Here is a 19,055-nt window from a genome sequence, read left to right as displayed (position 1 = left end):
TGAGACAGTGGTTTAATGTTCCCAGTTGTAAAAGTTCTTCATCTCAAACAGTTACTGACATACCAGACTTTTCAGAGTGATTTTACTGAGGTTTTTTTTTTTAAGATTCTGAGATTTCTGTGGAGACTTGGTGTAATTTCCATATATCGCTCAGCCATTTTATTCAACAATTGCTATTTTTCTTTTTAAATTACTATAACCAAGTATGAGAGGTACAGATAAAGAACAGTTGGACACAGTGGAAAGAAACACTAATTCTTCATCAGACAGACATTTCCTTGAGTGACTTGACAGCTATGGAAGGAAATAAGACACATTTTTGCTAATTGACTGAAGATCTATAGTTCTCTCATTAGCAGCACATACACTCCTCTGGCTCTTTAAAGCAAAATTTGTTTTACACTTTAAAACATGGTGTTGCATTGTTCACTGAAACACTGGCAAAGACCCAGATTGAAGCAGATCTCAAAATATGATGCTACACACAATGTTGTACTCAATAATTTGTACTGTCTGTACGTTTTAAAGTTTCCCCTGCCTCCACATATAAAGACAGTCCTCCTGTGGGTTCATATTCTGAACAGGAAGTTTCTTTCTGCCCCTCCTGCATACTCAGAATCCATCTACTGTGTAACAGATCAGTAAAAATTTTAGTTTAGGCTCTGATTTTTTTCTTTAGCTGGGCAGACTTCTGTTTCAGAAATATCTCACTCACAGTCATACTATAAATCAGATGATGTGTATCAAGACTTTTGAGAATGAGACTCCTGAGATCTTTCCTTTGCCCACATAAATGTTGCACAACTACTCTCTGGTAGGACTTGAATTTCACTGGGAGTAAGATTACACAGTCAGAATACAGAAGCTTTCAGAAAGTGCAGATCCAGATATATTCTATGTGCTTTATTTGAAAGAGAAAACTATGGCTGACTTGGTAACACAGAGAGATTAGCTGAATGCTAGCTCACTTTGCTTGCCTATAACATGGCATGTATATTCGCATTAACCCCATCTTCACGGCACATAAGAAAGAAACTCTTTGCAAAATAAATGATAAAACACAGCACCTTCTACCTAATAGCACATAGAGAAGACAATATCTAGATATTCTAAATCAAACCTACCTAATTAGTTGTTTTTTCATCAGAAAATAAAAATATACTTCAAAAGAGTTGATGTGCATCCTTAAATCCTAATGAATTTAAAGCCTTGATACAGAATGCATCAGGCATTTTTAATACGTCATCTTGTGACACTGTATTAATACTGTTGAATCACTAGATCCAACTTTTCTCAAGTGCAATCAAGTACCTTGAAATGCCATGTTTAGGCAACCCTGACTGCTCTAGTCTCTTTTAGTTACAATTTGGAAAATCAAGATACCTAGTTCCTCTCTCAATGATATTTAAAAAGTCATGGCAGACAGCTGAAGTCCCTGGTGACTGGAAAAGAGGCACCATCACACCTATTTTTAAGAAGGGTAAAAAGGATGACCCAAGGTATTGCTGACCTTTCAGCGTCACCTCTGCTGGAAAAGATCATGAAGCTCATCCTCCTGGTAGCTATGCTAAAGCACATGGAAGACAGGGAGGTGATATGGGAGAACCAGTACAGCTCCATCAAGTGCAAGTGCTGTTTGACCAACCTAGTGGCCTCCTGTGATGGTGCCACTGCATCAATGGACAAAGGAAGAGCCACTGATGTCTTCTATCTGGACTTCAATAAGGCCTTAGACACAGCTCCCCAAAACATCTTTATCTCCAATTTGGAAAGATATGGATTTTATGGGTGGAGAACTGCCTGCGGGATCAAACCCAGAGAGTGGTGGTCAATGGCTCCATGTCTGGATGGAGATCAGCATTGCCAATATATCCTGAGCTCATTATCTCTCATTAGCCAACATGAAAGAAAAAATTTCTTTTTTCAAGCATATATATATATATGTATATATATATATATCGCAAATTTCTCATTCCTGACAATATCAAACCAGTGTTGTATTTTATCTAGCACTTAGCCTTGAAGTTACCAGACAGGTGGAAATAATTCTACAAAGAAATATTTTCACAAAGTAATAGTGACCTCAGGCAAATGTGATTATAGTAAGAACACAGGGTAAATAATATTCAAAGAGCTTTGACTTTTTATAAGAACCTATGATTCCTAGATATCATAGAATCACAGAATCACAGAATTGTAGGGGTTGGAAGGGACCTCTAGAGATCGAGTCCAACCCCCCTGCCAAAGCAGGCTCCCTACACTACGTCACACAGGTAGGCGTCCAGGCGGGTCTTGAATATCTCCAGAGAAGGAGACTCCACCACCTCCCTGGGCAGCCTGTTCCAGTAAGGATGGAATTCCATAGGATGCATTACTGAACAACAATGATAGTCAACACCCTATTGTGAGGATGTCATTCCTTGTTATAAATACAGTATTTCAAATTAACATAGATCAGAATGTTGCTCCTGCTTGATTGTCCATCTCCGTAATTGTAAGGGGTTCTGCAGCCAGAAGCAGACCAAGTAAAACCACTCAGTATTACCATAAAGCCTTCTCTTTGCCCCCAGCAGGTGTCACATATAACGAAGGAAAGCACAGAAAGCTCTGACTTTCTCAAGACAACCTTTTCTGTGGGTTAAGCTTGTAGAAGAGAAATATTATTTAACATTAACTGCTTTGCTATAGGGTAGAAAAAAATAAAATAAAATAAAATAAAATAAAATAAAATAAAATAAAATAAAATAAAATAAAATAAAATAAAATAAAATAAAAGTCTTCAAACTCTTAACAGCCATATAAGAGCACAGATAAATATTTATTCACTGAAACCAGGACAGATGTGATATAAAGAAAAATTACTTCTGTTTTTTTTTTTTTGTTTTGTTTTTTTTTTTTTTTTTTTGCTAGTCTCAAATCTGTCTTCTGTGGATTTCCATTTATCAACAATGCCAAGTCATCTTATACTTGATGTTCATTAAAAAGTCCATCTGCACATGTGAGATGTTGGACCTTTGTTAATTCATATGCATATGACCATTTAATTAGGTCTCTTGTCTTAATTTGACACTTTCATTCGACTGAAAATTCTTCTTTTCACTGTTGCTGTTGTGCCTCGATTGATCCACTGATGCATGATAATTTGCATTCTTCTTTTTCCTACAAAACCATGCTGGACAGCAACTTGCATTCAGCAATAAGTGAAGTTTAAACATCTACTTGAAAGACTTTGAGTAAAATTCTGTTTTTAATAATCTGTTCTAAGGTCACAGTTTTGGGGAGAAAGAAATTGCATATTCTGCAGTAACTAAACGTCGAGCAGATACCTGCCTTTTGAAAGGCTTTATTCATTCTTTAATGTCAACACTTAAATGACTACTAATTCTAATCACCGATCAAGAGAACTGCATAAAGTACCACGTCCACTCAAGCAAGCCAATAAACAAACAAAATACCGAGAGAGTGATCTGAAACATTTGAGAAACATTTTAGTGATTTTAAAGATTCAAGTGCCAGTGCTATCATAAACATGTTATTTAAATGATACCATTGTATTTGTATTATGGGTCTGGATTTGAACAGATAATGGCACAGTTAATAGTTTGTCACGGTAATCCTACCTTTCAGCTTCATCTTGATTTTGGAGGTAGCAGTTGATTGTATTGACTAGAAAGCTAAACAAACGACCATACAGAGATTTTGCCAAAAGATCCCGGTAAAATTCTGCCATCTCTATGGTGTGTTTCCGTACTATCATGTCTCCTAAGACAAACAGCATAAAATGGAAATAAAACATATTGTAAAACTTGCCTTAAGTAATTTTAGTTACAGTAAGTCCTCCTACCTTTTTTTACTTCTCTTTTGCCATACCTATATGTGCTGCTACTGTTTTTCAGAAGCATCCAGCAAAGATAAGAAGACTATTAACACAAGATCTTCAGGTTGGAAATGAGAACTTCTTTTCAATAGAAAAGGGTATGTGTATTACAGAGAACTAGTATTTTACTTAAAAGAACCTTTTCAAAACCTGTTATTTAAAGACACTCCTGCAGACTTTTGTTCTTAGTATTAATATCAAATCTGTGACCTTGTTGTATTTCTAAGTTTCATCAAACCTTTGACAGAGTTCATCTGTGTCAGACTGCAAAACTGCTTTGCTCCATCTTATGAAGACAGTTCTAATTCAGTCTGACATACTGCATGGCAGACAATCCTGCATTTTCCTAACAGGTAAGTTTTATATGACAATGAAAAACACAAAACAAAAATGATCAGTTTTAACATTCTCAAATCAGAAGGATCAGACTGTCACCAAGCATGATCTACGAGAACATAACCTTGGAAAAGATTACCTTTAAAATACTGAACATCAGTTGTTAAGGCTGAAGCAAACTCATCCGGTGAAACCTGCAGCATCCCTGCCACTGAAATGAAAAGAGAGTTTAAAGAAAGCCTGTCCTTAGCTCCATAGCATATCACATTTTTTTTATAACAGATTTTCTTACATAGTTGTTCTTTTTTGAACAGTGAAAGGACCAGTACCGTAAAAAACAGAAGTGTTGTCACAGAAGTAATCAGAATTAATGAACATAAACAATTGGATTACTATAGTCAGCACTTTGTGAAGTTCGGAGTGTGTGTGCATATTATGTTACTGCTTTCTTTCCTCTTGTAAGGGTACCTGGGACTTTCCACAGCACTTGGCAGACTTTGTCTCCTACAGGAGTTAAGGTATGCTGCCTGCAGACAATCTCTATCCATAAGTCACTCTGAGGAGATTTGTTAGTGACCAACAGGGCAAACTTCAAAGCATGAAACCAAGAGACCCTCTTAAGACACAGATTTTGAAAGGAATTTGACTCAATGCAAATCATTCAGCTGTTGACAATCAGCAAACAAGTGTTTTAAAAGAAAGCTGCACAAAGTGCCCTGTACAAATATTTCTGGGAAATTACATTTGATGCTGAGTTGAATAATTGACGACACTCACATTTTATTTAGTCTCATAAAAATTCAGTTTATAAAACGTCCACTCAGTGGGGCACTGGCCTCTCCAGGAGTGGATGCTGGCTCCCTGGAGCCGGGTTTCCACCTATCGGTGGCCCAGTGCAAGCTCCCTGCTGTGGGGTCAAGCAGCGGTCTAGCAAGGCTGCGGTCCCACTGACCTTGTTCCAGCAGCTGCAGGTCTGACACCAGCGCTGTCTCAGTGTCTGTCAGGGTCGTAAAGCGAATGTCCCCAAGATGCAGAATTGCTGAGAGGATTACAAACAAGTTCTCCACCTCCTGCACACGTTTCATGCACAATTAAAGATAAAGAAGAGATCTGTTAGGCACACCAGTGAAAGGCAGCGCTCCATAGAAACACACACTCCACGAGTTTATATATTAATAATTAAAAAGTATTCATGGGAGAACTGGTAGCAGGAGATTTGGATTTAGAAATCAAACTGAAACCTATGGAGGACATAAAATGACCCTTCTGAACTTGTGTTTTAACATTAATCACATCAGTTACTGAGTTAAGAATCCTCTTCAAGAGCATGTGGAAAAAATACTGAACTATCTTCAATGGATGCATTATTTCTGCAGGAAAAATATCTTCTCCATTCGGATTTTTCATTAAGTAAAACTCTTTATGTAGGAAAAGCAAGGTCAGTTTCTTCCTCAGCCAACTGCATCCCCAAGCAAAGCATCTAGCTTTAAATGACAGCAGGTTCCTGGCAGAAAAAGCTGTGCTTAAGGTTGCAAAGAAACAAAAGCAACTTCCTTGTCACCCATGATTGCATGCTATGTTCAGATATCGCTAACACTGTGAAACAGATATCTTTAAGGCCTTGGTTTCTCCTGCTTTCATTTTTACCACACCAGGAGAGAACTGATGTTTGTGTTTGTTTGTCTGTTTTAAATTCAAGCCAAAAAACAAACAAAAAAAATATTTTAAAAATAAAGCAAAAATGCTTAAGACATGGAAAAATGTGTGTACACGGATGTTTTTTTCAAGTCAGTTATATAACAACTGTGCTCCTTTGAAATTATAAAACCAGAAATTTGATAACCACTATAGCATTACATGGCATTTGTGTCTTGCAAAGCTACTTGACATCTCTTACTTGAACTATTTGTGAAATATAATATTCTATAGAACCTGATTCTACTGAATCAGTAGAATTGACAGCAAGAAGCCTTACTGGAATTTGTAGAGTAAAATTAAAAAATTAAAAAATAAACTGCAGATGAAATATATCCCCTTTACCATCTGGTGACTCCACTGAATTCTGAACACAACAAAACCATGCTTGAATAACTTTACATCAGTCTGCAAAAGCAACAGGTCACAAAAAAAAAAAAAAAAAAAAAAAAAAAAAAAAAAAAAAAGGCTTTTCTTTTTCTTCTTGTTCCATTTTCTAATAATGCCTGAAAGCAAAGGACATTAATAAAATCTTATGGCTTTCTAGGATACAGACTAAAGGGCTTCTGATTCTGTTTAAGCAGCTTTGATGCTTTAAACCACATTATAACAACTTCAGTCTCTTACTGTGAGAAATAGATGGAAGCAGGGCAAGGGTATATTTCTCTATTACAAAATTCCAAAGTTGCGGGTTAAAAACCCCAAGATATATAAAAAATAAACAAACAAAAACCTTTGTTGTCTTTATTTATGGGCAAACTATGAATAACGCACATCTTGCAAGAAATGAATCACCACACTAATCTGGTATATAAGCCAGGGTGATACTTGGAGCTCTTGGACAAGGCCTAATGCCGTATGAACACAGCACAGTTCTTCTTAGCTAGTTCAGAACTGGTTTGGGGATGACTGTACCCCACTGATTTTTAGCGGGGTGAGGGGCAGATGGCTGGGTTTCTTGGGTAGTTTTGAAAAGGCCTCAGATTTATTTCAGGTTCTAGAGTTCTGAAGATATTTGCGTCATATTCTAAGGTACATGCTCTTTCAGATTTAAAACAAGTTTTTAATAAACATTAAGCTACTTCACAGAGTTCCACTGAAGACTGCTTAAAAATGTTCATGTAGTTCTTCAAGGAGACCATCTAATCTATTATTGAATGTGAACAGATAGTAAAAGAATAATACATACAGATCTCTCCATGTATCTTAGAAGTAATAGGTAGTATTTTTAGGATACATGTATTATTTACGTTATTCCATAGAATAGATCAACCTGCAGTACTCTCAAACTCCACAGATCACCAATCTATAATCATTTTAATGCTATTTGGATGTAGAGGTGCTTTGAAGCTCATTCACACTTCTCTGGGATGCCACATTCCTGAGGAATTCTCAGCAAGGTAAAGAGCTGGATCTCAAAACACTGCATCTTTCAATAGGCTTCAAAATGCGATCCACTATACATACTATTATTTATTTATCAGAGAAACCCCTTCCTCAGTGGAACAAAAAGATTAATGGGGCAGCTAGAGAGATGCACCGCTACATGAACCCTACACTAAACGCTGGGATTCTGGAAAAGCACGGAATTTCTGCTATTCAGTTCTCCAGGTGCTGAGCTTAAGACATTAGGAGTAAAGGATAATTATGCTAAATATACCTATATGTGTTCCATTTCTTATATAACCACATGAATGTTCATGGAAAAAAAATAACAACTCTGAAACATTTCTTTATATCAAAACATGCCATAGGTTACCAAAGAACATTTGTTACTACCTTAATTAGGGTTCTTGTACTCAGCCTCCCATTTTTTCTTCACATTTCAGTATGATTCCCCACACAATGTTCTTCATAAGCTTTTATTGATTGATTTTCTAAATATCTTCTTCATTAGTGCAATAAGATTGAAGGCAAAAATCAGACCTATCTTCTTGTTGCTTTCTTGGCATTATATTAGCTCGTTCAAAGTACCCTGCCCTAATTTTGTTTCACTTAATATGTATTTACTTCTGATGTTGCAAATAAATGCATTTGGAATGTGTGTTTCACAAAATTAAAAGGGACAGTGAGATAATTGGGAAGGGGGAAAAATCCTGTGGGTTTTATAAGGTTTCTGTCATATGGGATTTGATTGTTTCTTTTTATCTATGTAATTTAATTGTTCAGAGTATTATACCTTGAAGCTGTTTTGCAAATCTTTAAGAATGAAAAAGATTTACATTGTTGGTGCTATGTCTAATTAAAAGTGATTACAGTAATTTCCCTGGAGTGAACCAGTACTTCATACTCTTTCAAGGTCTTTACCAATAGAAAAAAAAAAAAAAAAAAAAAAAAAAAAAAGAGAGAGAGAGAGAGAAAGAGAGAGAAAAGAAAAAGAAAGCAATAGACAAAAAGAGGCTTCTTTTCTCCACAAATGGTTATTAGTGAGAGTTCTTCATTACTTGCTTTCAATGAAGTAACGTTTGCCATTTTATTTGCAAATAACATAAACTTGTGTAACTTACCAGGCTGTTGAATCCCATAGCACTAAGAGCTTCTTTAAGAATTGTTAATTTCTCCCTGTTTTGAGGGTTAGCTGTTAACACTGTCTCTTCCAGCCCAGTTTGGCTTAGATACCTGCACAGAGGAAAATCAGCATATTGAGTATTCCAGTGCTGGTGGCAAAATCAAGCTGATGAGGTTAAAAGTCAGCTCTTCCTCTTCTAATCAGAGATTTATCACAGATTTCTCAGCCATCAGAGGGAAAAGTACCTAGGACAGAATGCTACCCATCTCCTTCCTTAAGCTCTTACTTAACACCACATTCCTTCAGTGCAGGTATAAACTCAGACTACAGCTGCAAAACCTATATGGAGAGCATTCACTGAATATATGTACGTGGACAAAAAATTACACTTCTGAATTTCACAAGGAAGTGAGATCATTTCTGTGTTCATTTTTATGTTCAGATACTTTCTTCCTGTATTTCTTTCAGAGAAAAAAAAAAGTTAAAAGGAAATTTGTGTGCCTTCCCCAGCTCTGAACTTGAGCCTGACTTGTAAACTAACATTTCAGATTTAAATTATACCACTGAGACTTTTGCCATTCTAGCAGTACCAGAGATTTGCCTTCAGAAGAAAGATTTGAGGAGATCCTTTGATAACTCTAGCTGCTTAAATCCCCCTGGCTAAGTAAGAGATCAGCTCCTATCTGCTTCATTCTGTGATCATACTCTCCCTTAGCAGCTGAAAGGGTGACAGGCATACTCAGTCTCTCCTAGAACAAAGTACTAAATAAGTACACAGTGTAGTAAATACACACAGCCCTTTAGCTGTACTGTGTTATACAACATTGTGAAGCAAAATGATACGCTAAAACCTTTGCAAAAATAATGATTAGATGAGAGAAAGAGAGGCATCCAGGGCAGCAGACAACTCAGAAGAAAGAAAAAAAAAACAAAAAAAACAGAACCAGCATAAAACAGTATTAAAACAGAATAAGTAAAAACTATAGTACAAAAGACTAGGGAAAAGAACAGCAATCTAACCTTCATAGCAATTTATTCTCACCCTTCAGAAATACATCTACAGGCACAATAGTACTCTTAGGGCACTAAGGGTTGAATAATTACAAAATAAAAACACTACCATTGATAGTTTGGCAATGATCTTGTAAAAGTGGTAACACTTATAAAGTTCATATTTTGTGTGAACATATGCAGCTTTTAGAAACAGATAAAGGAATATCTTAATATTTGTATCTTTGTAGCTGATAGTGAGGTTTATAAGATAACTGTCATTAAATATCCTGTGCATTTTTAACAGATTGATAGTGGGTTCACCAGTGTGGATTTGGCTTGGATTGATACTAATATAAGCTTCCTCAACAGGTGGGGTAAGAGAGAACGATGGGAAAAATGTATGCCCAGGTGCATAAGTACTTTCTGCCCCAACAGAAGAACTCAACTAGCAGACATTTCAAGTACAAACAAGTCTCACATCACAGTGGCTAAAGCCTGTGCATTAATACAGCCTTTGAGAACATGGTTCTGTGATCATCACTGCTAGAGCACAGCACTTCCTGGAGGTTACTAAAAACATGTGGGCTTTTTTCCCCAAGAATGGTAAATAGAAATGATAGCACATCTGTCAAATTAGCTAGAAGCAGATAATGCAGAGTGTATGCCAGATCTGTGGGCTTGGTTTGCATTTTTTTGTTTGTTTGTTTTCTGTTTTTTGGGTGTTTTAGGTTTTTTTGTTTGTTTGTTTATTCCACATTGCCTGCATGTTTCAAAAGGAGGCTAGAATAAACCTGATGCTGAATCTGGCACAGAATTCACTGATATAAAGGTCAATCCAGCAGAAAATTTTCCATAGTTCTTACCTGCTGTGTGCGCTTATACCAGTCCAGTGCTGTGTGGGCCTGATGCTATATCAATCTGTAACTGGGAGATTTGCAGCAGCATCTATCCTGCTGTCAAAACATCCTATTTTTGAATGGATGGAGGGACTGGAAGCTTATGGCCATGCTTGCCAAGAAAGCTCATTGTTGGAGTTCTTGCTGAAAAATTCTGTGTCTCTAAGGATACTGAGCAGGAGATACTTTCACTTGAGAATATTGCATACTGTTCTTATCTAAGCAACTCAACTTAATTAGCTCTTCTTAGCATAGCTAAAGTGCTGTTGGATATTGCAGAAACAGAAAGCATACAAACACTACAAACACTTATCAAGGCAGACCAAGGCATAGCAAAGTGACGCAGGACACTCACTCCCTTGGAGGAACAAGCAGAGCTGTGATACGAACCAACATGCGGCAACTCTTGCCATCAGCATGAGCATTTCTTGCTGATACAGCAGAGGGGCAAACTGGGCACCTGCCAATCCAGGCACCCATGGCTCCATCAACCCAGCAATAAACTGCAGCATCTGCTGAGACATGCCTGTTGGAAGGCAACGTGACTTTCCTACTATAAACCACCTCCAGTTTTAATCAGCAGATGTGTTGGTGCCTTTGGAAAAGGCTGAAGTTGGAATTATCCTAACGAGCAGTTGAATTTAGAATCAGCTTCCCTAGTCTAAAAGCGATGAAGGTATTTTCTAACTTGCCACGAGCCATGCTCCTTTTCCAAACTATTCTAAGGAGTAATGAAAAATGAAACTTTCATTGAAGATACAAACATTGTATGTTTATTATATGAAACACATCATTAATGGTGGACAAATTGCATAAAGTGCTTAGAACTGTTGAAGGATATCATACAACTCCTCCAAATGCACTAACTGTACACTATAACAGAGTAAGTACACTATACTGACTGTACAAGGAATTGCAGACCATATTTTTTCTAGTTACTCTTAAGTTCATTCTACCTTAGAAAATTTAGACAGAAATATATAAACTATTTTGTGCTTGTAGAACTGTTCCCTGCCAACTCCTTATCCCTTTAAAGACCCCAAATGAAAAGGATGACAAATGCCTGAGACATCCTTAGTACCAACAGTATTACTTCCCCCTCTTTATGTGTAAGAAACAGAGTTCAAAAAGAATTCTAAATTGCCACCTTCAGAATAAATATAAGAAAAGGGGAAAGAAATGCCTCATACTGTAAGAGTTCTAACACAGATTAAACACATTTCATTGCAGGCACATCATTATTCTATAGTGTATATATTTTTAGTAAGCTTGGCTTTTCTCTCATTTATGCAGCGTTTGTTTTTTTTTTCTCTTGACATTTGAGCAGTCTGGATAGAGACTCATTGATGCTGATAGAACTGGATAGAACTGCTTAAAAGTTCTATTGTGAACCTACCATGGAACTTCTGGTTATTACTTTAACTTACCTTTTTGTTATTGTAACCTACAGTGTTAGAGCCATCCCATTCATGGAATTCCGTTATATTACTAGAGTGTGTGCAGTGGTCCTATAAGTTTCTGTATCAGGTGCAAACCATACCTGGTGACTCCTAATTTATTTGTTGATGAAAAACTTAGGAAAACGGTTACACATGTCAGCAGGGATGCTGCATAACGCCCAGTGCATGCATGTATGCTGCACACCAATTGTGGACTTAATTTATCATAGTTCAATTCACCTTACTTATTTATCTCTGAGTGCAAATTCACTCTGCAAATGTACACCCACATTGTTTACTGTGGCTTCAGAAAAAAATTCTCAAGTTTTGGCTGAAGTTGAGAATTCTAGTTGAGGGTAGATGCTTAGAAAAGTGATGTTTTATCTCCAGTAAAAACAATGAACCAACTTGTCTATGCAGTTCTAATAATTACCCCCTTTTTACTGACTGAATAACCATCTGTTTCAATGCTGCCATGTCAACATTTGCACTGGACAGGTATTCTCATTAGACAGCTTATCAGCAGACAAAAAAGTTTTATGCACATGTGATCAGTGAATGTTTATTTCAATAAAGAAATTCACTGATCCACAAAATGGGGTTCTGTTAGGAAGATGAATTAATCAGAGAATCACAGAATGGCCTGGGTTAAAAAGTACCTCAAGGATCACCTGGTTTCAACCCACCTGCTATAAGCAGGGTCACCAAAAACCAGACCAGGCTGCCCAGAGCCTGGTACATAATCATGATATACAATTCTTCAGCCATCACTGCAATGACATACAACAAATCTTCAGGTAGGAGTATGAACAGTATGTGCAAGAACATTTTTTAAAAGTCCTTGCTATTACATGAAATTGTTTTTGTATTAACTGCTCGTATAAGTTAACAATTACTCTTTATCTTTCTCATTATAATTGCTACAATCAACATTATTTATATTACTCCACTTACACCCGCAGTCCACATCATAATTTGATATCTATATCTCAAATAAGAAGAAGAAATACACAAGGGCAAATGCCAATTTACCTGAATAATAATGACTTCTGTAATGTATGCATATTCCAAAGTTTCTAAGACAACCATGCTGGTCAAAAATCTCTTTAAAGAAATACTTTCTGTTTTGACAACGAAGGAAATAGCAAGGAACTGATACTAAAAAGTGAAGTTTAGACTATCAGTTGGCTGCTCTGTCAAAAACTCAGCAAAGCAATATTTTAATTGGATTGAATCATTGAAATTAAATTGACTTATTTTCTTTTGAACTGCAACTCAATACCATTTAGTATCAAATGAAGTAATCTGCCTCGTTCAACAAAAACAAAACACGTTGTTTTCATTTCCTTACAAGAGCAAAGGGAATTGAAAGTAGAAGTCACAAAATTATTACAGAAGGTGAAAGTATCATTTTATTCTTGTTTTCCTACTTGAGTTGTTACATTTCTAAAACCTATGAAGAGCTAAGAAAAGAATGATCTTCAAATTTGACAATTAGGGAATTTATTTGCAGGAGGCTATGCCTTTTTTTATTACTGTCTCCTACTTGGCGTAACCTGAAGAAAATATCTATAGCACCCCTACTCTGTGCCTCAGGAAGACCATTTCAAAGTGAGTTCAAAGCAGATGGAGCACAGAGACTGAACCTTCATTTATCACATCCCAGGTCCAGTTCCTTCACACTAAGCCAGAGAAGTTTAGCACAGTCAAGAACACTGAAGGCTTTCAAAAATCAGCTTTTCTTGATTTTCAAAAGTATACTCAAAACAAAGCCAGAAAACAATCACTTTCTGGCCACAAATCTACTTCCCCGATGTTGAAAAGCTGACTTAGACTTTGATCAGAATTCAAGGTATCCATATAGTTCCCAACTACAATCATCAAAGTCTGCAGAATGTGATTATCGGTGTCTCATGGGAGACCTGAACTACTGATGTATATCACACAAGGAACCTCTTTAATCTCCAGCAAAAAAAAGGTGACAAATGATATTTTGCACTAAATGTTTGGAAAACTACAAACATCAAATACTTCAAACCGTATTGTTTATTGCTGCCAGGTGAGGAGACAAAAGCCCTTGATACACGTGGCTGATCACAAAGAGAGATGTTGTCACAGGGACCCTAGAGGAGTAAGCCTTCCTGAGGTTTGTTACAAACTTTGATATTTCACTGACACAACAAATAACGTAACAGCAAAACACTGCCTCTAAACCTAAGCACTCTGCATTCATAAAAAACACTTGAAATGTTCAAGTATTCTACATGAACAAACTCCTTACATCACACTTACATATACACACTATTGTCATTTATCATATTAAAATATGCAGTTCATTACACTGGTTCAATTCCTATCTGACAGTGAAGCTATCTGAAAAAGATTAGCAGGTTGCTTCCACTTGATCAGAAATTCCCTTTTGTCAGTACAGTTAAAAGTTGGATTCCAATTAGGGAAAAAGAGAGTCTGGTTTTGCCAGATGGACACTTCATAAGGCTTTCCTGAAGAAAATACATTCTGTTATGAATAATAAAAAGATTGGTGGAATTACATTACTAAGTGTTTCTAAGTGATACCAAAATGTTGATTAAAGTATAAAATTATGAAAGAAAATTATATATATATATATATATATATAGTAGGTTTAATATAAATGAACGCAATGCAAGAAATAGGAGACTATATAATATAAAGATTAGCTCTAAGTCTTGAAATCTTACTACAGCTGCTAAATCAGACCAATAAATATGTTTAGTGGTAATAAAGATTTCACATATCACAGCTAACATCTTTAATAAACAAGCTCTGGGACCTTCTGAAGTCCCTGACAAAACCTATTATTCTATGAAACCCAGTGAACTTAGAAGATACCTACTTTTGAACCTAAGAAAAATAATCATTTTGACCCCAAAGGAGAGAGTGATCAACACTGGATGCATTACCTTGACCTCTGAACAGTTGCTAAAATACAAAAATCAAACTACCTTGCTCTTACAGTTTTCATATCACAGCTGAAGTATCTGATTACAAATTAGTTTTATTTAAGAAACAACAGGATTATACACAAGGGGTGTTCCAAAATCAAAACAATCTTAAATGTGCGAGCCCCAGGATTTGTGCTCTACATTTCCCCTGCTTTGGTCAGCAGCTCTTTTCACTGTCAGTAGTTTATCTGTCAACCCAAATAGTCAAAAGTATTTTATTTAATGCTGTCTCAACAAGAAGTAGTACCCTAATTAGTTTATGAGGAGTAAAATGTATTTTCACCTCAGAAATAAATATTTGGTCAACTTCTAAATAGTCTTTTTAAAAGGGAGATAATAAAGTTTAAGTAAAACTAATATTAACAATTAATCAACAGAAAATTTCAAGATACGGACCACTTTCAACACACTGGAAATCACAGAAAACCTCCTCTGGAATTTATTTATTTGTTTTTTGAATCTTCAAAATAGCTGTAGAAACAGAATTAGGGTAAAGTCAGAAAAGATTCAACAGTTGATTTAGAAAGGTTCAGGACAAGCCTCTGGAATCTAGGAAGATAAATCCCATCTGAGCTGCACCAGAATAATTGTCACAATTCATGCTGGCAACATGATCTCCAAGGTAATTCAACTTGATTTTGTATCTAGACAATAAATGGCTTGTACCTTCCTCATGAAATTATTTACTCATGATTTATTCAAGATGAGTTAATAACAATAATCCTTTCTCACACAATACCAGTGAGGCAAGATAAGAGTTTTGTTTCAGAAAATTTTACTAGGCTTCTAGGCAAACAAACGCGCTGAATGAGTTCAGACGTACTTTACGTAGATATTAACTTCTACATTTCATTAACTGGGAAAAGATAGGATTCAACCAGTCACTACAGAGATTTTCCTTATTCCAACTATCACCCTGGGGCAAAAAAATCAAAAATTCCAAGATTTAGGAATAACAAAACCATCTTGCAGGTAAGACCCAGGAATATGAATGTGAACACAGTTAAAACAGTTCTGACATTGACTTCTGAATCACTAAATTTTCTGTTATGTAGCTGCTGCAGTGGATTTTCAAAGAACCTGTATGTTTGCACAGCAGATCCTGTCTAGATACAAAGAGTTGGATCTGATCTCTGGAGGCCCTTTCAAACCAAGGGTGAACAAAAATATTGTTTTGCTCTGTTTATGTTTCTTTAGTCAGTGAAAGGGGAAAATGTCATAATCTGTTCTTTTGTGAGATATCAGTGTATCTGGTTCCTGTGAGGAATTATGAGGTTTATGGTTTCCTTTTTTCTTCTGATCCACTTGCCAGTTTGTCAGTTCTCCACTATTAGCAGTTCCCTATGTAGCTAACCCGAGAGAAAAAGAATCGTATCAGCTCTTATCTAGAGCAACTGACCACGCTCCCCAGTATATTTATTTTGGTAAAAGAGTCCAAGATCAGTGAGTGATGAATTTCTACATGCAAGTACCTATGAATAAATATTTAACATAAGCAAATAGTTAACTAAATACAGGACAGCATCAACAATTATTTGTGCAACGAAAGTCACTGCAGATTATGTTAGGAATCAAAAATCCTGGATTTTGTTTATAAATACTTCATTTCTTTTATAAAAACCACTTACAAACAATACTGTCATATTCACTCACTAACTCAAAATAGCTAATAAAAAAGATTCTGATACACTTCATATTTATTTATTTACACGATCCAGCACATCCACCATTTTTTGTAGAGTGTCATGCTGTACGGATGCAGTAGTTATCCAAGCCCTTTCTGTGCTGTCCAATTGAAGAAAATAAGAATAGAGAAATGAAGCAAGAAATGAAGGCTGTTTCAGAATACCATCCTCATCCTTAACATGACATCCTGCACATCTGTCCCAGCAGACAGAGGTATCTAAGCTATTTGTAACAGATCTGACAAGCAGGAAATAGAATTGTCTTGTCACTGTTTTGCATGAGCTGGCTGACATGTATCAGCTTTAGCAGACAACACTTAACGGTGTGTTCATAATTTGGAGGAGAACACATCACTTACACCACATGGATTCAAATATGCCTATTTGAAGGTTTCACCTACTTCTGGTGTTGTGAATGATTTTGTAACAGCTTAATTAAAAAGTGACATTTTTAAATGCACAGATACTGATTTTTGTGCTAACCTACTTCCACACAACGTTGCATCAATTGTTCTAAAAACAAACACAGATTGTGCACACATGAAACCTCATTCAGTGGTTACAGGCCATTGGAATAAGGAGGAAGCAAAGAGATTTTCATTTCTTTCTGGGTTTATACGTACTATGATGTAGGAAAATTTATTGTGCTACTGTATATTTTCCCGATTCAGCAAAAATTCTTTATGTAACTAACTTCAAACTTGTGTTTGATACCACTGATTCCACTTCAGTCTTAGTATAATCACAGATGTTAATATGAAGAACGACTGAAAGTTAAAACTTGGCACTCTGCAGAGCACTTTGGTTCACTATTAAGGGGAGATGAAGTGTTTAATGGACTGCAGGCAACAAGTAATGATAGAGACCTAGTCTTCAGCACTGTCTACTATTTAAGATGTCTCTGCTATGCTACACAATAGGGCACAAAATCTTAACTTTACCTATACATAAATATCTAAAGTAAAGACAGTATTAATAGGACTTTTCTTATTACAAAGTCTTAAATCTTCATTAATTGATGCTTTGTTGCTAGAAAATCCTCAAGAGGATCAACGTCATAGAAGAGTAAAGCAGTATTTCATAATCAAGTTCCAGCTCTAATACAACCAATATGTGTGTTGTGGGTGTCATTTAATGTGACATTGCACTAAGAAGCATGGATTAACAAGCTAAATCCTTTCCTTCCCCTTATTAGTGATGCCCAGTGAACCATGTACCTGCACAATCATGTGAAAAGTGTGGGGCTTTAGCCTGTGCAGTTCACACCCCTCCTTCCCATCTAGCTCAGGGCAGCAACCCCAATTAAGCATAGTGGTCATCACTGAAAATTCAACATTACCAGCTCAGTTAATTTTTACCTTAAGCTAAGGTGAAATTGTAGAAGCACAGGTACATGTTAGTTCCAGATGAAATGTTACCCCTTATATGATCAGTTATCTAAAAACTAGGTCAGTTTACTGTCCTCACTTTAAATATTTGTGAAGCCTTCCTCAGAAATATGCCATATTTTTCTAATAGCTGTTCCCATGACAGCTTCCTCCATCCCAAGCTTTAACTCAGGTATAAATAAACACTAAATTTAAGGACTATTTTACCAGATTGAGAATGAATGACTTCATAGATTTACATATATTATCCAAAATTTCTTGAAACATTCTGAGGCAAAAGATATTGAGCACATAAACACAGGACATTACCTCTCAAAAATAAGTGGCACTAACATGAGCTACATTTTCAGAGTCACAGAATAAGATATTGCAACAAAGACTTTCACTTCTTTAGATCTGCCATATGAATGTGAGAGGGCACTGTACTCTGCTCAGTGAGGAGAAGCTGCATTGCACTTAGCACTGTTTGATATGTAAACATAAATGAGATAAAGACAAAACAAAACAGTTGACATCAATGAAGTGAGCAACATTTACAGAACATGATAATGAATAGCTTCTAGTTGTGCTCTGGGGTTTTGTTTTTTTTAAAGGGAAAATGGCACATTTTTGTTGCCTTTTCTCCTTTGTTTTCAGCTCTTAAACCAATTCCAATCAGGATAATATTGACATCCTTTGAAACTTGTTATGCAATAGTACTGAGCTGTAATTACTGCTATCTATTTAAGCACACAGACTTCCACTCAAGACTAGTGAAATAAGGCACCAAAAACTGCATTTTAAGAATTAACTAACTTCGTTAATGTCACTAGGTAAAGTGTAAGCACAACATTAATAAAATAAATGCTACAGATAGCTTTGATGATAGCTAAAACAGAGCTCATGCTTGCAATTTTCTAAACCAAGAAAATTACATGTTAAGATACCTCTTTTTTAAACAGGGCTCAGCACAGAAATATTAAACTAGCCAGTGTATTGTTCAACAAATAGTTTTGCCTTGATATTTTCTTAAGAAAATACCTCAAATCAAGATGCGCACGGGTATTACAAAATACATGACTTATTACAGACAGTGAATATACTCAAATGGAAAGTGAAAAAATACAGGCTGGTCTTTATTCTAAAAATGCCAAATGTCCTCAGGCTAAACACAAGCATGCATTTTCTTTTTCAATTGTATCGATATTCCTGTGAAATAGACTTTAATCAGAAACTCCAGTCTCTGTTTCTAAAATTGCCGTGAAAATGTAAAT

At 36.1% G+C, this 19,055-nt stretch overlaps 1 protein-coding gene across 2 annotated transcripts in view; it reads right to left on the bottom strand.

The window, feature by feature from the left end:
• The window catches only part of MYO16 (myosin XVI), a 334,545-nt gene that overhangs the window by 106,237 nt on the left and 209,253 nt on the right, over positions 1–19,055 (bottom strand). For both annotated transcript variants that reach the window (XM_072342368.1, XM_072342360.1), the window contains exons 17-20: positions 8,416–8,527; positions 5,166–5,283; positions 4,353–4,424; positions 3,621–3,762 (exon numbers count right to left, since the gene is read on the bottom strand). In XM_072342368.1, the coding sequence (XP_072198469.1) occupies positions 3,621–3,762; positions 4,353–4,424; positions 5,166–5,283; positions 8,416–8,527 (444 nt within the window). The remainder of the gene's footprint in view (positions 1–3,620; positions 3,763–4,352; positions 4,425–5,165; positions 5,284–8,415; positions 8,528–19,055) is intronic.

This window comes from Excalfactoria chinensis, chromosome 1 (assembly GCF_039878825.1).
Source record: "Excalfactoria chinensis isolate bCotChi1 chromosome 1, bCotChi1.hap2, whole genome shotgun sequence".
Lineage (NCBI taxonomy): Eukaryota > Metazoa > Chordata > Aves > Galliformes > Phasianidae > Excalfactoria > Excalfactoria chinensis.
This window is presented reverse-complemented; position numbering and strand designations above follow the sequence as displayed.